General features: G+C 54.4%; 1 protein-coding gene across 7 annotated transcripts in view; it reads right to left on the reverse strand.

Annotated features, from left to right (window-relative positions):
- The window catches only part of FAM53B (family with sequence similarity 53 member B), a 29,722-nt gene extending 3,958 nt beyond the window's left edge, over positions 1–25,764 (reverse strand). Inside the window, exons 1-7 of one of the 7 annotated variants that reach the window (XM_072039896.1) lie at positions 25,489–25,764; positions 22,701–22,823; positions 21,814–21,874; positions 20,842–20,969; positions 16,282–16,495; positions 14,108–14,159; positions 6,902–7,653 (exon numbers count right to left, since the gene is read on the reverse strand). In XM_072039896.1, coding sequence (XP_071895997.1) covers positions 6,902–7,653; positions 14,108–14,159; positions 16,282–16,350 — 873 coding nt within the window. In that variant the 5' untranslated portion in view covers positions 16,351–16,495; positions 20,842–20,969; positions 21,814–21,874; positions 22,701–22,823; positions 25,489–25,764. Of the gene's footprint in view, positions 1–6,901; positions 7,654–14,107; positions 14,160–16,281; positions 16,496–20,841; positions 20,970–21,813; positions 24,816–25,488 lie in introns of all 7 variants that reach the window. The other 6 variants (XM_072039895.1, XM_072039894.1, XM_027460740.3 and 3 more) reach the window with 6 other exon arrangements.
- Positions 25,765–27,877: the final 2,113 nt, after the last annotated feature.

Raw genomic sequence — 27,877 nt, forward strand, 5'->3', positions numbered from 1 at the left:
CCTTCGAGCATCTTCCTGGGAAGATGGAGCAGGCTGGGACCTTGCCGCAGATGGGACCCGTGACGCCCGGTGGCCCTTTTTCTGCACCGGGACTTGACACGGAGCGATTTACAGCGTGCAGTCAGCATGTGGCAACTTGCTGTCGTTGGCACCATAATAAAAAGCCACACATCAATAACACCCTCGAAGAGCTGAGCAAATAATTTATCCGCGAGGCAGGCAGCAGCCCCACGAAGTTCCTGGTCGTCAGAAACGTGGAAGCGGATGGCAAGCCCAGCAATCCTTTGCTTGTGTTTTTTTTTTTATTATTTTTTATTTATTTCGGTGTTTTTCTTTTCAAGCAGCACACACAGCCGCTTTTGGCTGCCACCGTGGAGTCTGTCAGTGCGTCGGGGATCTGGCAGGAGCCGCTGAGGAAGTGCCGCACGGCCTGGCCCGCGTGCCAAGGCAGCCAGGAGAACAGACACGGATTAAAGTAAGCGTGGCTGGAGCTCCCAGCCCCCTGAGCACGGGAACCTTCATTATTGCAAATCCTTTCACCAAAAGTTGCTTTTTTTTAATGCAACCACCTCTCTGCTGGCTTCTGCTGCAAAGACTTCAGCAAGCAGGAGCTCAAGATGGGTCATGTAACGTGTTGGGCTTGGCAAGGAAACGGTACCTGAGGTCAAAGCCGGCATCTGTGGGTGCTGCCGGGGTCTCGGACCCCGTCCTGAGCACAAAGGTCTCCAGGAAGACTTGAGAGGCTTCATCCTGTGCCTAGGGATGAATGTGTGGTAGAAAAGCTGTTCTTGAGGTCTGCACACAACACGAGCCCAGACACCGGGGGTGAAAGCAGCCATGTGATGCATCAGATGCACGTCTTCGGGACACAATCGGACCCTGTGTCCGTTCCAGACAGACACTGCCAAGCTCTGTTTGCGTTTCCAGCCCCGTCCTCTCACGTGAGTGCACACAAGGCCCAACGCCTGACCCTACAGCCCCATGCCGGGGATGGAGCCAGCAGCGGGGACAGGGACGGGCTGCATGGGGCAGTGGGACACAGCCCTAAAATCATCGGGGTGCTGCAGGAGGCTCCAGTGTGTGCTACAACATCGATCTCACGGCAGCAGCGCCCATGTCCCCGAACGCTGCCCGCTTCTGCTTCCACAGCAGACCTCGTTTTCCGTCAGTTCTCCTCAGTGAGTCACAAATTCATAATTGAAGCAGATGGGACTACTTCTACTGTAAAATCAAAACAATGTATGTCATCGCATGCCATGTCATGCTATGAAAAGCTCCGTCACGCCGCTGAGATAGAAGCCCGCTGCCATAAATCACCCCCTGCGAGTATCCTCTTGCAGCGCCCTGCCCGAAATGGCCGCCAGCAGGCCGCACGCACTTTGACTTTCACACTAAAACCCTTGGACTAGGCCCACCTAGAGCATAAAGGTGTTCGTTTTTAGCGCAAAAATAAAGGGGAAATCTGCAGCAAAGCACCCAAACAGCCACAGAAACACCTCAGGGTGAGGCTGCCCATGAGGCGAGGGCAGCAGCGTGGGCGGACGGCCCCAACCCAGCCTGACAGCGGGATGGGGAGGGGAAAGCTCACAAGCACCCTCATGAACCTAATCACCAATATGGACTTTTTATTTTTAAAACTATGTGTCTTTTTAAACTAAAAGGCAAAAACACAGTGGCGACAAGACCCCACGGCAGCGTGTGTAGCGGCCTCCGAGGCCCTGTGCCCCTCCAAGCCGCGTCACTCACGTTTGATCCCGAACCCGCGCTCGGCTCCAGCCCTTTTTCCCACAAGTGACCTTTGCAGTCTCCCGTTCGTGTTTATTTAAAAAACACTGGGGCTTGGAAGCTGGAAGCTCTCCCCGAAGTTACATCAGTAGCCAGCTATTTCCTGGGATACGGCCGGCATTCAAGGCCTCCATTTTTTTTGCCCGTCCTACCTTTGGGCAACGCTCGCCGCTGGCTCGAGTGGGCGCTGAGGCGGCCGGCCCCATGCTGCCAGCAAGCCACAAAGCTGCCAAAATTCACTCAGAAAACCTCCCGGGGAAGTGTAGAGGGCTTTCACCCCTCAAGGGAAGAGCGGGGTGGATGGGGAAGAAAGGAGAGGATGGTGCAGGACAGATTGGTTCTCCCACCCTACAGCTTAAAATACTTCCTGAGGCAGCAGCAAGGCCAGCCCGAAGAATTGCTGGCTGTTGGGCTCTTTATTTGAGCTTTGGGAGCATACGAGCTCCTTCACGTACTGATCCTCACTGAAACGGTCCCTTTCTCTTGAGTTCTGGGGGAAAAAGGCAGGGGCAGCCTGCCCCCGGCCAGCAGGGACATTACACGCCCCGCTCTGAATTTGCAGCCCAGGCTGAAGCCCACTTTAATCCTAAAAACTGCAAGAAGCACCTGGCAACGTTTCAGGAGGCCTCTCATGTGATTACCGGTGCCAATGTCTCCATGCCCGCGTGTCCCTCAGAGGACAGCGAAGCCACCCCATGAATGGCACCGTCTGTCCGCAGAGCCTGTGAGCGCCATGAACAGCCCCATTGTGTGCACCCACCCCACAACAGGCAGCTCTCAGGCACAAAATCCTTCCCACTGCCCTTCCTTCTGAAGGATTTCATCCTCGTCACCTTCCCAGCTGGTGTCCACCACCACCAGTAGGGCCCCATCCAACCTACACAGCCCCCTCTGCCCCACCGGGGTCTGCTTATGGGGTTGCAGCACCAGGGGGATGCCCGAACACATGGAGATGGGTGTGCACAGCTCACCTGAATCCCCTTGATTGCTTTATGGCACTTTGTCCCCTATAAACATAATAAGGTGCTGCACCTAGAAGTATTTTGCCAGCTGTTAGGGACTGCTCAGTGTTCACAGGTACAAACCCTGCGGCACATGGGAGCTGGAGAAAACGTGAGGAGAGGATCTCCGTGCTGTGACGGAGGCGGCTCCTCACACTGGAAATGGTCGGAAGAGATGAAATATCTCCTATAACGTCCCGCTGGGATTGCCCAGAGGTGCTAAGGCACATAGCACACAGACAGCTGGGTTTTTCTGTGCCTTGGTGCCTTGCACACAAGAGCTCTCTCCCTTGCAGGCCGGGGCTACCTCTCCTGGGGTGGCTGCTGCAGGGAGCGTGGCCGATGTTGAACAAACACACACAGAAATGCTTCACTTTAAAAAAAAAAATCTATAAAAAAGGTCAGCTGTGTTTGGAAACGTGCTAACACAAATTAACATCGCCCCATAACAGCCCTATCTGCATTTCACAAGGCAGGAAACAGAATGGGCGAGAGATAGCCCGGGCTATCTGCCACAACCGGGGATGATTTCGGGCTCCATCCCGGGGTGCTCACCACGATAGATGTGTTTGGTCTCCATTGCAGCCCCCGCCGTGCCCACCGCCCCTTCCTGATGCCCTCTGCCCCGGGGGATTCGGCCAGACCCCAAAAAACCCCTCAGCATTGCCCCTCTCCCCGATTTGTCACTGCACCCAGCTGGCAGTATGAGGAGAAATGCTTGAGAAACCACACGGTTCGTGGAAAAATACGATCCCGACCGTTTTGGATCCCAAATTGTTATTATTCCAAGGACGGTAGTTTCCAGGGGTTGATTTCTGAGGCTGATCTTATTCGGGGCCGTGTCAGTACGGAGACACGGAGTGATGTGGGGCTGCCTCCCCTCGAAGGGAAAGGCAGAAAGAAGAGGCAAAAACAGGCAAGGGGGGCTTTGAGGAATTAGAGGCACTGTTTTTCCAAGTATGCTCCCTCCCAGAAGAACTTTAACATTTAGAGCCCTTTCTTAATTAGCCCAGTTATGCGGCCATGTAATTGCTTCCAGGAGCAGCTCCCTCCCCTTCTGCCTCAACGCCTCCTGCCTGGCCCAAATAGCCCTCTTGGTATGAAGAAAACATTTCTTTCAGGTCAAATTATTTTTATTTTGATTATGGTGCCGGGTTTATGGCCTATAAACACATGTGGTTACCAGCACGAGCAAAAATTTAACTGCTCGGCTGCCAGAGCCGGGTGCTGAGCAATTACCCGAGGGAATTTCGAGCCAAGAATCCAAATCCGCGTGGTTTTCTCGAGCACGTTGGTCCCAGCGCCTCCCGCTGCCCATGAGGAACCAGCTGGCATTCACAGGGCTCCCCTCCTGCCCCACACCCCAAAAAACGGCCCCACCAAGGGCAAGAATGCTCACCCTAACCTGCCTCATCTTGCTGCGTCCCTCCGTGCCAGTCCTCCCACGTGGAGGCAGCCTGTGCTTGCACGTGAAAAGCTTTTCACAACCCAGCTGAGGAACGAGGAAAACCCCGGCCCGTGAGCAGACACCGGCTTTATTTTCACCCCCTTCTGCTGCTGACACAGAGGGGGGGACGTGGTGGAGGTCACCCGCAGCGTGGGGCTTCCTTCCTTGATGGCATCGCTCCTCACCCAGCACGAAGCACGCTGGCAGCTGGCTCCGGCTGATCTTGTGCTGGAGGGGAGCTGAGTAATGCAGGTTGCTCGGGCGGCGCTTCCTCGGCTCCGAGGATTTTTTGTTTGAGGTGGAGGAAAGCAGCCAGGGAAAATAACAACTCCTCCTCGAGCCTACGGTTTTCAAGGAACACGGACCGAGCTGCTTTTGGACGGACGAGCGATTAAATTTTGTCCTTCTCTGGGCCCTTTCCTGTGTCAAAGGCAAGGAAATGCCAATTGTAAGTGTGTGCCTGGGCTGGGCGCCTGCCAGAGGGAAGGGGAAGCTCCCCTGGCTCAGCCGGGGTGCCCATACACAAGCCCTCCGCAGCCTCGTCCAGCTGACAAACTTTCCCCCTCAGTCTGACGAGGGAAAAGCTCTGCCCTGAAACCACCCACGGCATCCTCGGAGGATCCTGGGGACGTTTCCCCGGGTTGTTCCCGCAGGAAGGGAATTGCCTCTTCCCCCACTCCAAGGATCTGCACCTCAGATCCTTGCAGGTCCTCCTTCAGGGGTGTAGTAGCCTATACCCTGGTGTGGCTCACAGCTCCAACAGCCAGGCTGGGGTTTGTTGGCTCGTTTCGCACTTCTTTTGAAACCCCAGCATCACTTTTCTCCCAAAAGACCAAGCCAGCACTTCGCGCCTGTCACCAGGAGCAGCTCACAACGCTCGTGGGCATGACCCGGCTGGGGTTGTGCCGCGGGTTCATTGTGCATTCAGTTATTTTTACCACTTAAAATGCCTGAGGGAACCCTTCCACCTACTCCTTAAAAGCGAAAGGGCTCAGCTCATGGCAGCACGCACGGGATTGCATTTCCAGGACCGTTAGGGCTGTCATCCCGCAGCAGGTCTGCGCCTCGCTGGGACACGTAGCCCCCTCTGCTTTCAGCTCAGCAGAAAAATGTCACGATTCTGCCACGAAGACTTTTAGAGAGGGCGAAGGGACGCCTTTGGAGGCTCCTTCCCCTGCTTTTTTCCTCTTTTTCCCCCCTTTATACAAACAACCACAACCGCAAGGGCCCAGGACTGTGACTTGCACCCAGGAAAACTGCAATAGGATGGCAATTTTTAAAAATAACGTGTTTGGTAAGGGAGTTCTGCTCCTTTTTATTCCTTCCCTAGCAATCCCCATCCTGCGGCTTGCCCTCCTCCACCATCTGCAGAACCCCTTTTTTTGCTCATCTCCCCAAGCGCCGCCCCGAGATGGCAACCAAGCGCTGCGCAGACTCTCCAAAAAGCAAGGCTAATAAAAATAGTGCAGTTCCTTTTCTCTCTTCCCTTTGTGCACCACCGAGCACTCCAGCAGATGCAGCTGGGCCACACGTGCAGCAAGCCACCACCTCCTGCAGCTCTGCAACTCCTTCAGCATCGTGGTTTAAGCCCGAAAGGTCTGGAGTACCTCGAGTACCTGAGGAGTACTTTGAGTACCTGAGGAGTTTTCAGGCAATTTGGGCTTTTTGCAGGCTTTGGGTTACCACGAAACCCTCCCGCAGGCCTGTGGGACGTTCGGCTCTGCACGTGCAGATGAAGCAATGAGCGGCTGTGCACAGAGAGAGAATAAGGAGGAGGAAAAGGAGAAACAAAGACAAGAAGACTGAACTACCACCACCATTTCCACCTCATCTGGGGTGAGAACTCGATGATAGGACAAAATATTCCAAGCCAGCCTGCTGCAAACACCAGCGTTGCACCCGGATCCTGCCCCAAACACGACCCCAAAAATCCCTCCTCCAGCCTCAGGCTGCACCCCGGGCACGGCAGCCCCGTGCCTCCTCCCACCACCCTCATCATCACCAGCTCCTCCTGGAAAAAGACCCGCAGGAAGCAAAGCAGTGCTGGGAATGACACCAATGAGCACAGCCACGTAGTTTAGGAACGTTTCCACCGATGCCAGGAGATGGGAAGGCCTTCGGTGATGGCAGTTTTGTGATTGCAGCTGGTGGCTAGTAAAATGGAACAGCAAGTGTCAGCCGTTTTACTGCCTGTCCGGCTTGTTAGCTAATAAAATGAGCTTAGCATATTAAATGTTACTGCTGGGTTTATCAAAAGATGACTGCAAGCCTTGCGTTTTGCCCCTGCAGTCACCCAAACATGTAATTCCCCGGCCCTTTTTATCTTTTAAGCTCTTGTGGAGAAGGAAAAGCTCATCGCCTCCTCCAACACGAATGAGCTCACTCCAACACCCGTCGAGCTGCCAGGCATGAAGCGCCATAAAACATCCCATCCTTGCAAGAGGGGGGAAAATGGACATACAGCATGGGATAATCATGCTGTAAGGCGAGGGGAGAAAACCCCAGGATGTTTTTCAGCCTCACCTGATGAAGCACAGCCGGGAGTTTTAACACAAACAGCACAGCCAAGCGCGTTGGGACGCCCTGCGTTGGGAGGTCCAACGCGAAAAGCCCCAAGCCCCCATCCCAAGGGGATTCATCCTCCCCGCAGCCCCCTGCCCGCCCTTACCTGGGTCATCTTGGCCAGGTCGAGCGACGGCCGCTGCTCCTGCGCCTCCTGGGGCCTGCGCCGCTTGACGCCCACTTTCTTGTCGTTGAGGACGCAGGGCTGCGAGCGGCTGCGGCACAGCCCCGTGGCGCGGCGGCTCAGCTGCGGCGTGGAGGCGGGCGTGCTGCTGGCCGAGGGCGGGCCGGGCTCCGAGGAGGAGAAGCAGTCGTGAGAGCAGGACAGGGACCTCTGCATGTCTGCCCGGCCGCCCTCAGGGCTCCACGTCTCACCTCCCGGCCCCCCGGGTCCCGTTTTCCTCGCCTGGCAGCCCAGGCGGCTGGCGAGCGCCGGGTGGTCGCAGGAGGAGGCCAAGGGATGGGAACGGGAGGGGAGGCTGAAGCTGGAGCTCCTCTGCATGGTGGCGGAGGCGTTGGAGTAGCGCTGCACGCTGCCCCCGCTGTAACACCGCCTCTTCTCCACCGGCGTCCAGACCTTGGAGCCCAAGGGTCTCCACGACGTCCTGCAGCCGGCCAGCTCGTCCGAAAAGGAGAGCGAGCGGCACTGGCGCTTGCTGGGGGGCGCCGAGGGGTGGCCGTGGGGGTCGCTGAGGCTGAGCTCTTTGATCAGGTTGGTGACCGAGCAGGTGCTGGAGGCTTCCCGCGGCCACAGCGAGCTCTCCTCGCCCTTGTCCGCCAGGCAGTCCCAGATGCTGGCGCCCGGCTGCTCGATCTGCAGAGGGCACGTCCTGCTGAGGTCTCCCCATCTGTCATTTTCTGGGGCAGAAATGACAAAAACACACACACACACACACACACACACACACACAAGCGCGCAGGCATTAGCGTTAATTAACTCTGCGACTCGCTCGCCGCGTCCATAAACAAAGAGTAGCATACGGGGTGTTTTCCAGTGCAAATTAATTAATTTACTCTTGCAATATGGTTTCCCAAACCGCCAGCAGCACGGTTGCTGTGGTGGAAATGGAGAGGGAGAGCCCAAAATGAGGATTGCAGCAGGAGCGAAGCTGCTCGGAGCCGATACAAATCGGAGCCCCGATATCCAGATTGCACCACCAAGGGGAGGGCAGCCCCACGAAACGGCACGGGCACTGCCAGATCGCTGCGATAAATCGTGCCTCGGATGCATCCCTTTCACCCCAGGCTCTGCAATCAACCATTGCCCGGGAGGTTCACAAAAATAAAACAAAGTGAAGAGCCCAAAGGTGATGCAATGTTGGGGCAAAACGGGTACGGGGGCACTGCTTCCCCGTGCCAAGGACATCAGAGCCTACAGGGAGCCAAAAGCCACCCCTACGGCCACCGAGCTGTCTTGCTCCCAGCCACGCTGAATGTTTTACATTTTCTCCCTCTTTTTCCATCAGTTTGCACGCTGAGGAATTTGCCCACCTGCAGCTTTTCCCACCTGCTGCTTTGCCACCTGCTTTCGGGCGTTCATTTCATTTGGGGTTTCATTTAACCGGGTGCATTTGGGGACGCCCTGGGCCAAGCCCCCAGACACCCACGCCTCCCAGATCCACGGCTCCTTCCCTCCCCATCCAGGATGTGCACGGCAAGGGGCCGGCAGCCCCTTGGAGACCGCGAGCCCGGCTGCAGCTGCAGGCGGGGATCCCCGCCACGACCGTGCAGGAGGAGGATTTAAGTGCGGTGAGCTCATTCCCACACACGGTTCCCTGCCTAGAAAAGAAGAAAGGGGAGGCCCATCGGGGCCTGGCTCCTTGGCACGGGCTGCTGGGGCTAGCAGGGCTCTGTGCAGGCTTGCAGTTGATGCTCGACAGGCAAACCCTGGTGGGGCTGCAGCGATGGAAAAAAGTCATCACCCGACAGCCCGCTGGGGCTGCTTTCGGCGGCGGCTGCTGCAGACAGAGGCAAACCGTGCTGTGTGATCCTATCTAAACTGTGCAGCATTTTTTAGAGTTTTTTTTTTCTATTTTTTTTCCACTTAGACAGCTGAGCTCTGAGTTCAAAGCCGTGCCCGCCCCACAGCTGTAGGTACAGCATGGTGGTAAGGAAGATGCGCTGGAGGTCACACCCAGCGCCTCTCTAAGCTGCTGTCCCTACACCACTCTTGGCTCCTTTTCCCATTTTCCCCCCAAAACCAGCTCCCTCCACGAGCAGCCTGGTGCTGCACCGAGCCACTGCGCCGTGCTTTAGCCCTCCTCATTTCAACAAGCACAATGCAAAGCGAGAAACCCGTGCTGCACAATCACATCTATGTTTAGATCTGTATTATTTCCCCCCCCCCCTTATTATGCTGCCGGCAGAGAGATTTCTCGGGTCAGGTCACCAGACAAAAGGACCAGAAATAGAAGCTAATTTTTTATGGCAAGCTGCCACGACCCCCGGGCCCAGACGTCACGCCTTACATCAGGGCTCGGTAAGCTTCTATGAGAGGATACAGGACACCTTCCTCTTCCAACGTGACTCCTGCACAAACAGCCATAAATCTTTAAAAAAAATAATCACGAGGAAACTTGTAAGCGTGCTGTTAACCCGAGCAGCGACTTCGGGTTATTATTTGCTTCTTTCCTTTGTGCTCAGCACGTGCTGGAGGAAGTCGGGTGCCTGGCGGGGCAGCTCCCATCCAGGAGGTGCTTGGGGTGCTGGTGCCCCGCTGCCACAATAGCCCCCAAAATGTATTTTCGAGGCAGAGTGTCTGCCCTGACACCAATGGAAACACAAATCCACAAATCCAACACAAAATGAGGGCGGTCTAGGGGTCGGGGGTGTGATGAAATGACCCGGGAAAGCCCCGTGAGGAAACCTGGCTGCTTTTCTCTTCAATTTTTTAAGACCAAGATTCGCGTCCCGAGAACGCTGATAACGATAATTGCAGCGGAGCCATTAATACTGCTGCAGCTAAGCCTGTATTAATTTTCTTAAATTACAAACCTCAGCTTGGTTTACCCAGAGGCAGCAATTTGTTCCAGGATAAAATCCACCGAGAGAGCTCCCCGGTTCAGAAGTAAACTGCTTTGCTGGAAAGCACTCGTTTGCCTCTCGGAAAATGATGGAGAACGTTTGCAATAAAACTCCGATGCAGCTGTGGCACGTGAAGCTCTTCCTCATGGTTATCCGGGTCCTTCTTGGCTGTCGCTGTCCTCAGATGAGATAGCCTGAGCCTCCGACTTCTGGATTTTAACTTAAAGCTACCAAACTTTCAGTCACTTGCTGAATATGTCCATTAACTAAACGAGGATGGCTTTATGGGGTTTAAAACATGCTACCTTTCAAAGCCTGCTACCCTTTAATCTAGAGCAGGTTGCTTTATTTCCCCTTTTACCCCCATTTTACCCTTTCCTAATTTACTTGGAACAGCGTCCATCTTTTTCCCTGGGTGACCTTCAAACAAGTCCATGTCCTGAGGTCTCAGACTGGTGTGGTGGTGTCCTCCGAACAGCCCCGAGATCCTCGCACAGCTGGCTCCCATCGGATGAAGGCACCAGGTTTGCTGTAGCTGTACTGTAACGGCACAAAGCTGAGCCGGGTGACGTTCAGACTGGATATTAGGAAACATTTCTTTACCTTGAGGGTGGCCAAACACTGGGACAAGCTTCCTGAAGAGGTGGTTGATGCCCCGTGGCTGTCAGCGTTCGTTTGGATAGTGCCCTCAATATCACGCTTTAACTTTGGGTTAGTCCTCAAGCGGTCAATTGGATGATCTTTGTAGGTCCTTTCCAACTGGACTGCTCTGTTCTGTTCATAAAGATTAGTCGCTGATGAACCAGAAAACTTCACCCAAGGGATTTGAGGTGAAATTGCTGCCTGAAGCCAGGAGAGATGAGGGATGAACCTCTCCATCCGCAATAAGCAACCACCGAAGGGCCAGACCGATGGCGAGTTTGACAGCAAACCCAGCGTGGCACCCCAAGCCCTGCTGCTACCTGTGCCCTGCTGCAGCCCTTCCTCCAAGATTTGGGCACCGGGAGCCCTGAGGGGGATCCCATTCCCTCCAAGTACCCCAAAGACCTGAACCCATCCGTGACATCCCAGGCCAGGTGAGCTTTGTGCACACACCACCAGACCGAGGGCAGGCATTTAATTTACGAGCACCGCAGGTGAAGGAGGTCCTGTTGAAACTTCGTTGGAAATAACCAACCTGATTTAGGGTCTCGGTACCCCAAAACAAGCCTGGAGCCCAGGGAAACATTTGCATTTCTTCCCCTGCACCTTTGGGATGGCCGGCGGCTGCCGAAACGCCTGCTGAGGGGCTGCGTTCCTCCGATGACACGGAGTAAATTTTAACAGCCATGCTCATAACCACAGAGAAGAAGGGTGTAAAATCAAAATGCTGACACAACTTTAACCATAACGGCACAAATGTGCTGCTATAATATTTTTACAGCTCCTTTTTATACATAATGCATGATCCTTCTGCTCAAGTTTCCTCCACGTTCTTTCCCTGTGAAATAATTTACATTCATACATAATTTATTACAGCAACTTGTAAAGTAATTACGGGTTTCAATCACTTTTTTTTTTTCCTCCTTTTTGGCAGATAAATTCTGTTTGGATCCTAACCCAAACATTTCTCTTCGTGCGGGTGCACATCCAGCTCCCTTTTTCGACGTGGTGTCCACGTTGAATTTTAGTCTCCTGGCCCCGGCGCACCGGGGAAAAGGCGGACCTGTATTTTCCACTGCCCCTTGTTTATGTTCAGGAGATGATGATTCCTCGACGTGGAACAAATCTGATGGTTGCAATTAGCTGGTGGCAGTGCCATGGAGCCTGACGGCCCTCCTGCTTTCCCCTGGCACAAATCAGATTTAAAAATAATGCGTGGAGCTGGGCTTCAGCAAGTGCGAGCCCCCAAACCTACTGCTTGAGAGCAGGCAACGCGTGCATGCTCCTTGTGCATGGGGGGGGAAATTCAACACCGTTTTGGTAAAAACGTGCCCGCTCCTCCGCTGCTACCCACTGAGGTGCCAAAAAACTTCTTACTCACCACCTAAGGAGGAGTTGGTCAATGCTGCCAACGTGTTGTTAGAACAGCGTGCAGCTGCCACTGCCGTCCACCCGCAGATGGAAAATTTCCAACAGGGCAAGCCAAAAGTAATACCCAAACTTTCTAAAACGCTCGCTTCTTTCTCTAACACGCTCTTTTACTGGAGGGCATGCGATGGAGACCGCAAGGAAAGAGAAGGAAAAAAGACTCCATCCAGGAACAGAGCAATTCCTACACTCCCAGGTGTTTCGAGGGCCCATCAAGGAGAAGGGGAAAAATGCTTTTTTTTATTTAGGTAGCCCTTTGCTAGGAAGATTAAAGATGAAATGCCTAGAACTATAAATTCAACAGTCTTTTAACTAATATTTCTGTCATCCCACTGACAGAGTATTACCTATAAACCTAAAAATCAAAAAAAAGTGGATCTACCATTGTACCATCTGACATATCAAGCCTTTAATAATGTTTGCTCATATATCGAGTAATAATAAAACCTATAATCAATTTTCAGACCCTTTCAGAGTTCAATACATCCTACATCTAAAATGTGTGGGACTCAGTTTACCCCTGTCCCCTTCACAGTGTTTTTCAGAGCTTTTTGCAGGCAATGTTCTTGGCAGAGTGGCTCGTGCTGCCCGTTGCGATGCTGCTGGAGTGCCCATTGACCAAGACATTTGTGACATTCACATTTTGACTCCTTTAGATTTGGTTTGAGGCCACCAATACTGAATTTGGCAGTGGGAGCAATCCCTGGATATGGCATCCCCTCTGGCAAGAGACCTCCCTGCTTTCCCTCTTGGCCTCCTGACCTGAAATATTTACCCAGTTGCCCTTTTGGGGCCGTCGTAACCCTGGGATTTACTTAAAACACTGAGCAAGTTTCAGCATGGAGTTGGTTTGTGACCGTGGCCCAGGTTTGGAGGCATCAAGAAGAGCGTTCGGGAAAGACGCCTGAAAAATGGAGCACAAACCACACAATGCTCTGACATGCCAGGGACTCGCTCCTCTTGACTGGGCATGACAAAGACAATTACATGGTAAGCCGTGGTCAAGGAGGTGAGATTGGGTTCCCTTGGAAACAGGATAATTTGGCAGCCCAGGAAGACCAGCACCGCGCTAGGAGAACGCAAAAGGCTTTGTAAAAGCTATTAACACCAAGCTGGTTTTCAATTAGGCTCAGGCTCTTCATATTCGTGGAGGAGCCTGCCAGTGCCACAGCACAAGACAAAACCATCTGATTGGGTTTCTTTGTCCCTTCCTCATTTCTGACAGGCAGGAGAAAGGGAACGGACTGTTTCTACCCATTCTTGACTTAGAAGCTTGTGACTTTCATCCGAAAAAAAAAAATCAAAACATTTTCCATCTTCCCCCCCCCGCCTCCTCCAATTGACTCAAGTTATCAGGGAGCTTGGGAAATATCTCCCCTCAATGCATGTGCTCGGCTCCCATTAACGCTAATGAGAGTTGTGTCCACGAAGAAAAGGGGCAGCCTCTTTGTCTGCAAAGCATTGGCTTTCATACCAAGTAGCTTGGCTCAAACTTGACCTACAATTTTAATTGGGTTTTGAGACTTCGCCTAGTGACTGGCTCCCCGTTACAAAACCCAAAGAACACAATATAGGGGCACATCCTCCTGCAGCATTGGTTTTTCGGGATCGGGGGCCAACGCACCAATCCCCCACCAATTTCAGAGGCTTTCCAGCATAACAGATGACAGAGAGCTCTGCCACAAAAGGTGTTAAACCCCATATACAACAGCTCACGTTATTGTTAAAGGCAAAAAAATGATATTTTCATTATTGTCTGAGGCATGATCAGACACATCATGCCAAGCAGCAGAACATTTTAGTGATAATATTCATATTTATTATTTGCATCATGCAGAGTCATGGGCGTGGGCTGGATACGCAAAACCATGAGAAACACATTCTTGGACCCCAAATGCTTATAATCCCAACAATACGAGTAATTCTAAAAATAATCACATACATCAAAGCACTGGGGGGTGGGAGACAAGCAATTCACCCAGCCTAGATGGGAGGACAGGAGAGCACCCCTCAAAAAGAGGGTGGCCTGGCTGTGATGGTCACCACTAAGGGGTTCCCACACCGGGTGACACTGCACCTTGTGGCACTAAGGGGCTGCAACCCGGGGACATGATGCATTTTTGGGAGGGCTCCAGAAGGTCAGGACATCTCCCCGCACATGGCCGAGGATGCGGGAGCGGAGGTGAAGGAAATACAGAACGAAATTTCAGCTACTTACCCATAATGCCACAAGAGAAGAGCGTAGGTCCTTGACTCATCTTTGGAGTGTGCTGAAAATAACCAAAAAAACTGTTCATGTCTCACGTGGAGAGTCGGTGTGGAGACCTGAGCTGGCAAACCATCACTCCTACGGCTAGTCCTGGCCCACGGGAACAGCTGCAGCCACATCCCCAGCCCCTGGACCCAAAAGTGCAGAAACTAAACTGGGAATTCAGCAGTAACTCTGGACGGGGCAGGACAGGAGCAGCAGTGGTGGTTGACCCCCTCCAAGCTCATGAAGGTCTCCCACCTAGACACAAAGCAGCTATGTGTTTTTTTTAACACATTAGCATGTTTCTGAGATTCACCTCAGCATTTTTCCTGAGGATTCTGAATCTGCATGGTGCCCATGTGCACTAAAAATAGGGAAAAATGCCACTATACGGGCACTAAATAAGCCCAGTTGGGTTTTTATGCTCCTTTTGTCCAAGAATTTTCCTCTTGACTGTGTATGGCAAAAAATCAGACTTCTAAAAATGGGCATGGACAGTTCTATATACAATAAATCAGTATGTCATCCGGCATCGCATGCCATTTCAGCTATGCCCGCAAAAACACACTTTCATACTAATTGTTCTTTTGTTCTCCCCCCAAATACCCACATTCTGCTTTCAAACTGCCTGTCCTGGCAGCTCCATCCTCTCTGAACGAGGCTTTACTTCATCTGAGCAAAGCTCTGGCATGTGATCCGCGTCCATCTGCGCTGCCACTGCTGGGTTTTACCTGGCGTCAGGCCACCACAATCACACCTTCTCTCCTGATTCGTCTCTTACACCTTGCCTGCTCACGTAATAATAATAATAATAATAATAATAATAATAATAATAATAATAATAATAATAATAATAATGTACCATCTTATTAGGTGGCAGGTAAAATTAATCAGGAGGCAAGGAGGACGGGCAGCTCTCTCCAAAGAGTGGCCAAAGTGGAGTGACCATGGAAATGGGACAAACCCCAGGAAAAGCAGCATTTTTGACAGCAGCTCAGAGCTTTATTTTATTTAGCTCGGGGGCCCCAGGAAGTCACTGGAAACACTCTTGCTTTCTTTGCTAGCTCAGACTTCTTGTGAATGTCTTGCCAGGACCAGCCGGTTGCCCCACAGCAGCGGGAGGCACCCAGCAAGCAAGGGAGGGCAGGGTTTGGTGGTGCAGCTCCGCAGCCCTCCCAGCAACACGGAGAGGAAACTTTTCGGCCTTTCTGCAGCCAGCTCCCCTACTGCACAGGCAGCAGCCCCCTAGGGAGATGTGCAGGGACAGGATGCTTGCCCAGGCTCCCAAATCTTCCTGGGGCATGGCCAGAGCTGATTCTCAGCCTTCCCCCTCGCAGGAGATGCTGCCTTCCTGGCAGGAGCCAACAGTGAAGTGTTGACACTTTCCTAATGTATCAACAGCCTTCCTTCCCAAATTTCACCCCTTGAAGCCTCTGGCTTGGTCGCCTCCTCCTCCACCACCCAGCACCCTGCGCTATCTGCCCAGGAAGCCTGGCCAGACAGACCTTCATCCCCAGCAAAGTCGGGCATTTATGTTGTTTTCAGGCTCAAAATGCCCTTTTATGGCTAATCCTGCCAGCTGCTTCCTGCCGTGTTCCTGAGCATCCTTATCTGGGGCTCTCTGCACCCTGTGAGGAACCATTTTGGTCTATTTTCTGTTCCAACCACGACAATTTCTCCTGGAGGTGCAAAAACCCATGGCCAGCCCTGCATTCTGCTTTATAGGATGGCTCCGTGTTATCCCATAGGGATAACACAGCCTGACCTCTGCCATCTCCCCCTTAATCCTGCTCCCCACTTGCTCATCCTCCTATTAATGACGAGCATCTGTTCGCTCTGGGTAAAGCAACTTCTAACCCATGTCATTCATGGCATTGATTTTATTTCTTTACTTTTTTACTTTTTATCCTAGTGCACGCTTACTGAGATGCACGCATGCAAAAGGTAAGGCACTCCAATCATTTACCACTCGCCTGCTCCTTGGAAATTAATGCAGCCCAGTAGAAACCGTTGGAGCACTACTGATAAAACCATATAAAAAAACATATAAAGATCTAAAGATCTGGTCCTGCAGCACGAGAAGAAAGCACACCATAAAGCTTTGGCAGCAGAGCTGTCAAGGAACACCCCACAAGGCTTACCAGCTCAGTCCTGCATGTTACGGAGTCAGCACCTTTGTTTTCCCGGGTTTTGGTTAAGATCATCACCATGGTAGTGCAGTCCTGTGTCGGAGTCCATCAGGGTCCAGGCAGAGGTCGCCGTCAGCCGTGGTCTGGCGAAGCTCCCGTTTCAGTGCATTTTCCCCCAAAAAGGGCCGAGCGCAGCAGGGGGCTGCGGCCGAACGCTGGTGACTCCCTGCAGGCACAAGGGAGAGAGGAGGTTTAGAGGAGGGCTTGGAGCACCCTTCCTGGCCAAAGGCACGGGGCGAAGAGGCTGCGTTAGGAGAGGGGCGAGGAGTATTTGTTTTAGGCTCTTCAGCATTGCTGGCGTTCCTCAGCACCCGATCAGCTCAAAGCTGTTCTGTGCCACGGCACTTGCAGGAGCTGCCCGGAGCACATATTCCTGAGGGGCAGGAGTATTTCAGACAAGCAAATAAATACAAATTCCTCTTTAATTCTCCCTTCTGAAAAAGGGAACCCGCAGCCCCTGTGTCGGAGAGGCTGAGGCTGCAGAACAAGGACCCACTAAAGCCCCAGAGGCAATCTCACAGAAGCCCTTGCCTGCAGAGCGACCAAGAGCAGATTTCCAGCAGAAAAAAAAAACATTTCCACATTGTTATCTTTGGGAAACCCCTTGGATGTCCAGTGCCACCCCAATATCTCCCTGGTTCCTGGCTCAAGAGGAGCCTTTTGGCGACAGAACAAGGCACGGAGCTGCCTGCAAGGAAGGAGAGGGATCCCTGCCCATCAACCTGAGGGCCACACAGTGTCTCCTGATCCTCCCATACCTCCTTAGCAGCTTTAGGCAGTAAAAGCTAAGTCAGGGCTGCACAACGAGGAGCCCAATTCCTAAATATCGTAAAATGTAGGCGGTGCTCACATGGCACTGCCCAGCCTCAGCCACGAGCACCCGGACCTGCCTCACCTCCCGGCATCCTCTCCCCGCATTGACCCCCCTGCAGAAGCAGCCAGCTTGCGACTCAAATCTGATTAGAGAAATCAGTGTTTTTTTCCCAAATCGCCCCTCTAATCCTGTTTCCCCATTTCGTTGCCTTGCAGTCAACGCAAACAAACAAAACCAGCATTTGCATGATCCGAAGAGCAGGAAGCACTCATCTGGGGCCACGCAGTCAAAAGCAAGTCGCAGCGTTTAAGGACAAAACTTGAGAACACGCTGCTGGGCGTTAAACCTCCTTACAAGCTGATACGGATCCCCTCTTTACAGCTCATAGTAAATTCATCTTTTTCCATGTTTGCCTGGATTGGAGGTCGCGCCGGTGTTAGGCACAGCTCATTGCAAGGCCAGCTGGCTGGTGGGGAGCAGCCACCTCCTCTGGGCTCCTGAGGACAAAGTTCACCCCGAGTGCAGGGCCGGGATGGGGAATCCATGCAGGTTTCAAGGATTTATCGTTCCAGGTGGCACCTGGTATGGCCTCGGCCTCTTCTAGGGTAACAGACCCCCAGGCTTGGGGCTGTGCAGGCCAGGGGCAAACACAAGCCCTCCAAAAAGGGCTGCCAGGGCCGGCACGTAGCAGGGGACACACCAAAGGTGCCTGGCAGCAAGGAAAGATGGAAATAGAAGCACATGGGACAAAATAAGCAACTCTGGTGGTAGACTCGCTGCCAAAACCCTGGTGTTTCACAGCAAGGTCACCACAGCCTTCATGGTGCCTCATGGCCCCGTCTCTGCAGGCCCATCTCTTCCTTGGGACCACCAGGACTGTCCCCAAGGATGGCACCAGCAGCTGAGCCACAGCCAAGGCTCATCCCCACCTCTGCCTCAAGCTTTTTGGGGCCATTTCTGGCCACCTCTGCTGCTGGACCTGAGGCAGGGCCCGCAACGGCCTTGAGGTGCCTTGGAGCAAGGTGGCAAGGTGGCCACAGGGGAATTGGAGCTCAAACGAGCGCTCCCAGCAGCAGGGAAGCAGTTAAGCACGGCTCCTCATTAACGGGCTACGATTTCTCCACAAATAATTATCTTTCCCCAAGGTAATGATTAATGCTGCTGCAGCAGACTGCTACGCACGCCCGGGCGCGGCGGCAAGCCCGGGCAGCAGCTCCCACGGCGGCACCAGGCCCACAGCATCTCCACCAGGAATATCACCACCAGTAGCCCACCAGTAGCCCACCAGTAGCCCACCAGGAGTGGTCCCACCAGGAGTGGTCCCACCAACACCCCCCAGCAGCAGTCCCAGCACCCCACCACCATCAGGACATGCCTCCAGGCCCGGGCTCTTTATTCACCGCTGTTCAGCAGGGTTTTTTAAGCACCCCCCGACAATAAATGGTAATTATAATTAAAAAAAAAAAAGGCAGAAATTTCCACTGAAATGGGATTTTGGAGCTCCGAGGGGCGGCACCCCGTTCGGGATGGTCTCCCTGTCAGCGCTGTGCTGTGAGCAGGAAACCGCCGCGTATTTATAGAGCAGCAGCTTTCACACACACGGATGCTAATAAAAAGATACTCTTCAGGGACCATTAATTATTTTAAGAAATGTATTTCCTCGTTTGCCATCAGATAAAGGGACTATCTTCAGCTTTCAGCCAAGGTTAAGTTTAGACTTGGGCCACAGCCATGGGGATGACACAGGCTGGGAGCTGCCGGGGGGGGAAAGGCACCGATTTCCCCCCAAACAGCCCCAAATAACCAACTGCATGGAATATCCATGAGCAGGACAAGTGTGGAGAAATTGTAAAATGTTAGCAAAAGGCGCTTCTACCATGGAGAAAAAATATGGACCAAGTGGGAGCCTCTGAGACCTCCGCAGCTGTGGAGAGGGAATGAGGTTTCCCTCGGCTCCGATCTACGGGCAGCATCACAGCACCTGAACGCTGGTCTTTGGAAACAAATTACAGTGGGAAAGGAATAAACCAGCACTTCTAAGTTGTGCTTAAGGATATAGAGTCCCATGGTCCACCTAATTGCACTTTACAAACACGTTACGCTTTCATTGAACGCGTTTTTAGACCCACACGTCTGAAGAAGCCAACCTGGTCCCTCCAGGCCAAACTCTGAGCACATCTCCGGCACGCTCACACCTTCCCATTCGCACCAGTCAGCCTCCAGCTCCCCTCCCGCTGCACACAGAAGAATTTATCTCTGTAAAGCAGCTGAGACAAAGCCTGGGGTGCCAGCACAAGGCAGCGGGCAAATCCTCTCCGCAACACCCCGGGTCTGGCGGTGACTTACAGGAGTTTGGGGAGAGCCCACACGGCTTCCTGCAGTTAGAAAATGTTTTAGGGCTTTTTACAGAGCGGAACCAACAACCCTGCAGAAGGTTTCCATGGGACAACTGGTACATTTTAAAGGGCAGAATTAAATCTATAAATATTTTTTTTCACCAGTCACTGGATGGTGTCCATATAATAAAACTCTTCGCTCGGTGGAGCTGACTGTCCTCTATCCCCAGAACACCACCCGATTAAGGTATTTTGGGGTTATGCTGAATCTCCCTATCGCACAGTCTGCCTCAGCCTGCTTTAAATAATACCAGCAGGTACAGTTAAATAACAGCAGCAGGTACATTTTCAACTTGTACATTTATTGTGTTACAAATTCAGAAAAAATCCTTGCAGCCTGGCATTTCCACGGAGCCAAGTTTGGGCTCATCTCCTCTCTCGGGCAGTGCCTTGACTCCTGCAGCAAGGCTGGAGGGGCTCAGCTCTGGGCAGCTCGCTCCCCTTCCCTAAAACATCCTGTCCAGCTTCTCACTCCTCCACATCACCAGTAAATATTTTTATTTACAAGGTGAAAACATCCAATAAACGCAAAAGATCCCATTCAGGACCTGACAATCAGTCTTTGCTCGCCAAAAGCCACCTGAGGACTGTGCACGGGTAGCAACAAGCTGCCCCAAGTTCTCCAGCCCTGGAGCGAAGAGTTAGCAGCATTTCCCTGCCTCGCCCCATGTCCCTGGCTCAGTGGGGTCTCCACCAGCTCCCAGGACCCCAGTCCTCACCCACGGGTCCAAAACACCAGAAAACAGCAAACACGGGAGCACGAGCAGCCTTCCTCTGCCGGCTGCCTGTACCCAGACCCGTCTTTTTTAGGATTAACGAGACAACGATGCGCGTTCACCATTAATTAATAGGTAAAAGATTTGCTGCCCTCCAAGTTTCTAATCACCAGAGGGGGAAGCAGAAATTGGTGGTGTTTAGGGTGTCAGGAGCTTGGTAGATCTTCATGGATCCATGATCCACACGATCTCTGTGCTTATTATCAGCAGACCACCGCCAGAGCCCAGGGCACACCATGAGCAGCGAATCCACCCTGGCCTGAGCGGACGCGCACAACGAAGAGCCACGGCTGTGCCAGGTGCTGCCCACAGCCACGAACGAATCGCTGAGTGAATAAAAAAAAAACAAAGCAGCCGGAGCCCAAAGCCAGGAACCCAAATACGTGACGGGGGGAGCCCCAAGTCCCACACGGAGCTGGGATCGCAGCCCCGTGTGTGATCCCACCAAAAAACCAGAAGCGATTAATGAAAATTAAACATCTCGTTGAGTAAGGAACCATGAGTTTTATTGCCCCCCTGCTCTTACGGGGTAGGAGTGGCAGGGGAAAGACTCCCTTACAACGCAGAGGAAGGACGGGGTGGCGGGGCCTGGCCTCAGCATCTCAGCTCCACCAAAGCGCCGTCGCGGCGACTTCGCCTCCTCCTCCCTGGCGGCTGCGAAGGAAAAAGAGAGCAGAATTACTCACTGCCACAGCGACCCGCAGGGGAGAGCTGCAAACCGGGGGACTGGGGGACTCAGGGAGAGAGGTGGCAACTGGACGAGACCTCGTGCAAAACCCCAAAGGGCCAACTCCTGCATGCGGGCTCTTCAGCACCGCGTGGCATGGAAATTTTGGGGAGGGGACCAGCAAAATGCCTGCAGAGGGACAGGCCCCAGCTGGCACAGCCCTGCACGGTGCCACGTGGGCCTCTTGGATGTACCCTAAAGGATGCTTTTAGCCCCAAAAATGGCTGTAAAGATGGCACGGCCCCTTGAAGCGAACCCACAGCCGCTGCCTAACGCCTTCCTCGGGGGCTAATTTTGAGCAAGCCCAGGGGGCCGGACCGAGGTGGTCTCTGCAGAAGAGCAGCTGAAGCGGGAGCAGCCCGCAGGTCCAAAGAACCAGCTCACCTCTCCCATTGGATTTTCTTTTCCCAATCGTGAGCTTTATTACAAGAATGTGCAATGGGCTGGGAGACGCTGTGAGTGTTGGCCACGCTCCCGAAAGTCGAGGAATTGCTGAATTGAGGATTGCTTTGGCTGCTTCACCTTAACAACCAGGGGTGCTGAGCCAGCCAGCGGAGCCCAGGTTTACTTTTAATTACTGCTCGCAGCAAGCTGCTCGGGTAAACAGGCACAAAAAGCACTTCTTGTTCCTTCCCCGTGCCGTTTGCCCCTGTACAACCCACACGGCTGGGACAGAGGTGCTGAGCAGCGTTCCCCCCGTGCCATTTTTACAGAGCCACTCCCCAAGCATAGCTGGTATCAGACAGGGTGAAAGCCCACCTCAATACCTACCTCCGAGCACGACGTCGCCTGCTCACGGCCAGGGCGAGCGGGGCTGCAGAGCTCCTGGTCCCTACGAGAGGCACGTCCTGCACAGCAAAGCCAGGGCAGCGGGGGCACCGTCACGACTCCAGCGCCTCGGGGACAGCCGGAGAGCCCCGCACGGTGCAGGGACCCCCGAGATTTGGGACCCCTGGGCAGCAGGGGGAGGCCAGCATCGCTCAGCACTGAGATGTGGGCAGGACGGTTTCGTTTGGCGATGGGGAACAGTGCAGGATGCTTCCCCTTCCCTCCAAAGAAATCCTTCCCTTGGAGGAAGAAGTCGAAGCGAACACCCACTCGTGGTGCTTCCCTGTTTCAATCAGAGCCCAGCAGCACCTGAGCGCGCTCGGCAGCGTCTCCACGGAGCCATTCATGGAGAGCTGGGCCTTAGGTTTCAGCCGGTGCTTTTAATATCTCCGGGAGACGTTCACGGAGCTGGAACAACACCCGATCTGTTGCTCTACCACACTCCCCGTTCCCATAAGGTGTCAGCAGCACGTACAGCCCACACCTCGGGTAGCTTTGGCTCCTCCAGCGGCTCCCCGAGGGCCGGAGCGGGGAACATTTCCCCGCTGCCGCCGCACGCACGCTCGTGGCCCCCCCTAGGAGCTGCTGCCAGCGTGGGCACAGCTTTTTTTGGGGTCAGCTGCCCAAAAGCAGCGTGCCCCTACACACTGCAGTCCCCTGGAGAAACAAAACCTACAGAGAATTTTCCAACTGGCAGGAGGAGGGATGCCTCATCCAGTGGGAATGGGAAGAGCCCCACTACAGCCTGGCACCTGTAAAAGCCCTGATTTCTTCAGCCCTGAGATGAGAGAAAAAAAAATACTACTCCAGCAGTAAATGGAAATGCAAACCTGGTTTTATTTCAGCTGGCACCGACGGCATCCTGCTCAGCCTTCCTCGAGCTCTGCGGCGGGACGGGGCATGACCGCTCCCCTCCCACTGGGTGCCAAGCCATCTGCGGCGCTGTGAACAGGCTGGAAAGGGGAAAAAACCCTGCGGCTTTTCCCCCTGAAGCCTCCAGCACCGTGACACCACCTCAAACACACGAGATTGCAGTTTAAGCACCGTTTTTTGTTTCCCCAAACTCTTTCTGGCAGCCCTTTTCCTTCACGCCAGGCACCACCAGCATCAGGAGCACCACACCGCGTGCAGCCGGACCCGCGGGTGGCCCCGCTCCCAACCGAAGCTATCGGGATCTGCACATCTCCACCAGCCACCAGCCGGGCCAGGAACGAGGTGGGCTTTCCTCTGAGCCACCCTACATTTTTTATGGGGCCCACCACCACTGAGGGTCCCCTCAGACCCTCCCCTCGCCCCGCTCTGGCGCAAAGGCTCCAGCCCTGGCTGCTGACAGCGAAAGTTGTCTCCGAACGCTGCAAACTTCACAGCTCGCGGGTCAGCTGCCCACAGGCAGACGAAATTCCGCGTGCTTTAACTGCGTGACCACGCTGTAATTCCCAGTCCCTGCCTCACCTGCCCAGGAGGAGAGATTTACGCAGCCCCTGCCCGCACCACCTGCCTGGGAACTTGGGCTCCCCGAAGGAGACCGCGCTCCGTGGCACAGCCCGAAACAGCAGCGAGATCCAGGACCCAGAGACTTGTTGGGGGGTGGAGGAAAAGGGTGAAATCACCCGAATCTGGGCAGATTTGGGCAGCGCCTCACCTCCCTCCCCGTGCCAGCAGGGTGGCCGCGCCACAGCCCCCCAAATGGGGTCCCACGGGGCAGCCGCTCATCAGCCCCCCACCAAATGAGCTGCTTAACGCCCTGTGGAGCAGCAGCGGGGCAGAAAACCCCCTTTTCTTCACCCAGTTGTTTTAAATTTAGCATGAGGACGGGATACCGGTGCCACAAACACCCAAAAAGCAGCGATTGCTGCCCCGACCCGCAGCATCACAGCAGGCACGTGGGATCCCCGGCAGGCGCAGCCTCCCAGCTGTTTGTCTGCTGCTTCCCCACGCCGGCAGGCTGGCTTCCTCTTCCTCCACTCTTTCGGGAGGGAAAGGAGCAAAAAGAAATGTAATTAACTCAGCCACAGACAGCTTGGCCGAGGAGTGGGGCAGGAGCAACTCCGTGCACCCCACGAGAGCGGCCGGGCGAGCACGAAGGGCTGCGAGCATTACAAGACAGGAAAATAAAACAGCCCCAAGCCACTCAGCTGGCACTTGGGAAATCAGAAGTGGACCGGCAGCCGCAAAACAAACTGTGCAAACCCTCTTCTCCCTCCTCTGTCACCTCCTCCATGCACCCCCAGCACGGGTTCTGCGCCGAAACGCAGGGCTTTGGGCACAACGCCGCATGCCTCGCTCTGCCAACACGCCTGCTGCAAGCGAACCAAGCCTCTGTGACTCGGAAGAATTAATTGCCCGTAATGAACTGCGGCAGATTTGGGGCTTTCTGTTGGGATACGTTCACCTATTTGCATGCGTGCATATTTACACACACGTATTTATCAATTCATGCATCCGCACTCGAAAGCCAGCCTAAGTCGGTGCCGGATCTGCCTGGCAGCCTGCTGGATCTCCAGGTATAAAATCCCAGATCCTGTATGCAGCACTGGGTTTATGCTTGGTGCTGATTCACCCCGCTCCCACATGTGAAGAAGTTTTGGATGGGGCAGGCTGAGCTCTCGCCGATCATCCTCCAGCGGGAGCCGGAGCCAGAGCCGAGCTCTCGGCCACACGCAGCACTCCCCGAGCCGCCCTCCCTGCCTCCTCCACCTCCATCCTGCAAGCACCGAGCTTGGACACGGGGATTTAAGGCAAAAAAGGTGGCTGGATAAATGGGCACCACAGCGTGACACCTCCCCAGCCCTCCAGGGAGGCGAGAAGGGCACAGTCCCGAGGCTGACGGCTTCGGCTGGATTCCTCTCGCTGCTTTTTCTCCTCGTTGTCTTCTTCCATGTGTCCCGGGCAGGACGAGGGGACCGTGCGTGATGCCAGGGACATTTGGCTGCCTCCGAGACCCGCTGGGGACACCGAGCGGGGCCTGAGTGGGCAAGGAGGATCCGCAGCGGGGATGCTCGGAGCCTGCGGTGCCCAGGAGATGCCCGGGGGGGGTTTTTTACGCCCCAAAAATCCACGCTGCCATTGCTGGGGGCCACGCAGCCCTTTCGGCCAGGGGGTCACCGGTGCTGGGGGGCTGCTCGGCTCCTGGCGGAGGGCTGAGCCCCTCTGGGGTGCCCAGCAAAGGGGGGACGGGGCTGTGGGGCTGTAGGATGTGCGCCCCCAGACCCCACACAGCTCAAGGGGGGGATCAGGGGTCCTGGGGTGCCAAAGCAGGGGGGGCTCTGGGGTGGCAGAGAGGGGGTCCTGGAGATCTGCCACCCCCCCAGAGGGGATATACATGATGGGGAGGGCGGGGGGGGGTTAATGAGGCTGATCAGCAACCCGAATTAATTAACCGAGGCTGGCGTGGGGAGCCGGAGAAGCCGGCCCTACACATGGGGGGGCTTCCGAGGGGCCCCCCCTGCGCATCCCCAGCGCCGTGCCCGCCCTCCCCGGGGACTGAGGCAACGGGCAGGGTCCCCCCTGTCCCCCCATATCCCCCCCTGTCCCCTAATATCCCCTAATGTCCCCCTAATGTCCCCCCAATGTCCCCCCCCCCCCCTCCCTTTGTGCGCCCCCCGGCCCGGCTCTTACCGTGGCGGCGGGGCCGCTGCGAGCCGCGCTCCCTCCTGCCGGGGAGACGAAGAGGAGGAGGAGGAGGAGGAGGAGGAGGAGGAGGAGGAAGAGGAGGAGGAGGAGGAGGGAGGAAATGCGCTTGTCACTTCCTGAGCCGGGCCCGGCCCGCACCTTGCGGGGTCCCCCCCGGCCGCTGGAGCCCGGCTCCGGGTCCCTCCCCCCCGGGGGCTGCGGGCACAGCTCGGGGCCGGCTCCCCGCAGCCCCCCGGAGCCTCCCGGAGCCCCCCGAGCTCCTCGGAGCTCCCCAGAGCCTTGCAGCAGTCCCCGGTGCCCCAAAGGAGGCCGAGGCTGCCTCCTGCTGGTGCTGCTCCTCCTCGGGGCCAGGCGCTGGACAGCGCAGGGCTGCGGCCAGCGGTAGGCTGCTGCACGGCTTGGCCTGGCTCAATTTGACTCAATTTGGCTCAATTTGGCTCAATTTGGCTTATTTTGGCTTGGTTTGGCTTGGTTTGGCTCATCGGCCCTCCCTCCATCCCTGGTGGCACGCAGGGCGTGCGGAGGGAGCCTGGCGCTGGCTGTGGAGCCCGGCACGCAGCAGATGCACAGACAGCAAAAAGGAAAGGAGAAGAAGCAGAAGAAGCAGAAGAAAAAGGAGAAGCTTCCCTGGATGCAGGTGGCTGGCAGCTCGGCTCACACATCACCCATCAGGAGAAGGACGAAGCGGTGGCGACACGAAGAGGCTTTTGAATCAGGCTCCTGCTGCTAAAGCTGGGTGCAGACCGCCTGCAGGAGCCATGCCCTGGGCTCAGGAGACATCCTGGAAGTCCGAGAACTTCAATTTTGGCAAGCAGAAGGCTTTTAGCAAGCATCCCGTCCCCAAGGAGCAAGCACGGCTCTGTGAGGCCATCGGGATCTTCTAGCCTGAGCAAGGAGAGTGGCACCCTAAATACATGCAGACAGCGCTGTCATTCGGAGGGGGGTTCCTACCACATGGGGCACGTGGTGGGATTTGCACCAACCCTAAAATTCCCTCTTTTATTCCCCAAGTAACTTGTGCACACAAGGAACAGCGTGCATGTGCCTGCGTGTCCGTGCTGCTCATGGAGGTCTCCGCTCACGACCCTATCAACACTTCGAATCAATAAACACCAATTCTTTCCACAAATAAATAAATCCAGGTTCTTCTGCCTGACATACAACATCGCCCACAAGAACTAGGATGTTTGAGCGGCTGTGCCGAGGCTCGGTGCTGTTCTCTCACTGCTGTTGGTTAGCTCTGGCTTTCCAGGCCAGGCTCATGCACTTGCTGAAGTGCTCTGCCTGCTGCTGCATGGAAATTGTGCTGCAACAACCCACAGAGCTCTGAAGCTGGCCATCTCCACCCCGCAGGGAGCAGTGACCATTAAATGAGCGTAATTCTGTACAGATACCAGCTTGGTCACCGAGAGGGAAGGCAAGGAGAGAGGGAACGTTATCCTTCCTTCCGACTCTCTGTCTTCGTTCAGTTGTGTCGCAGTTTCCACGTCTGGCATTTCTCACTGTTAAATTTCTATAAACACGATTATCGGAGGAGTATTTGCTTCAAGGAAGTGCTGTGACGCTGGAAATGCAAAGGCTTTTTGTCTTGAGAACCTACTTACCCTACTCCTTAGCAGGATCCCATGCGTAAGAGCTCCCCTAGGTCTGGCTCCTCGAATCAATGCTTATTTCATTAATTTCACTCGGTCTCCTCGGCCAGATATTTCATCCTGACAGTTCACTTCCCTGACAGAACCCATAAAAATCCAGCAGTCTGCTCTTCTCTGGGTAAAATGTTCCCAGCCCACTCAGCAGGACAAGGCCCACAAAGGCCTTTCCCAATAAATTCCTCATGAAATAACCTGTAAAAGCCACTTGCTTGGCAATAGCAGGTAGCAGGAGCCAGGAATTAGGGGCAGAGCTGCACCAAATGCAGCTGGGGCTGCTCGTTAGGGCTTAGGTACTAAAATCCATCCTGACTTCGTTGCGTTCACGAAGACACCCACCTTACAAACCACCTTAAAACTCCCCAAACCACAGGCAAAGCCTCCCTGCTCCTTACTCTCCGCTTATTTCTCTGACTCTTTTGAAAGGTTTTTCACTGAAAACCATAAACGTGATCATACCTATATACTAGAAAACTTTTTAGTGAAGACCTCAGCAGTAGACAGGCACATGAATTCTGCCTTAAAGCAAGAATAATGTGAAGCCAACGAGGCTCCTGCAATAGGCCTGCGACACCTTGGGGCAGCAGGAGAATATTTTAGAGATGGCATTAGCTGGTGTATCTCCTCCTTACGGCTGGATCCCGTAATCCCAAAGGGAAAGCAGAGGAACCACGTGCCATCCCTGAAGGCTTGCTGCCTACACATAGCCTGGGAGCAGGAGGAAA

The sequence above is a fragment of the Anas platyrhynchos genome, chromosome 6 (genome assembly GCF_047663525.1).
Source record: "Anas platyrhynchos isolate ZD024472 breed Pekin duck chromosome 6, IASCAAS_PekinDuck_T2T, whole genome shotgun sequence".
Taxonomy (NCBI): Eukaryota; Metazoa; Chordata; class Aves; order Anseriformes; family Anatidae; genus Anas; species Anas platyrhynchos.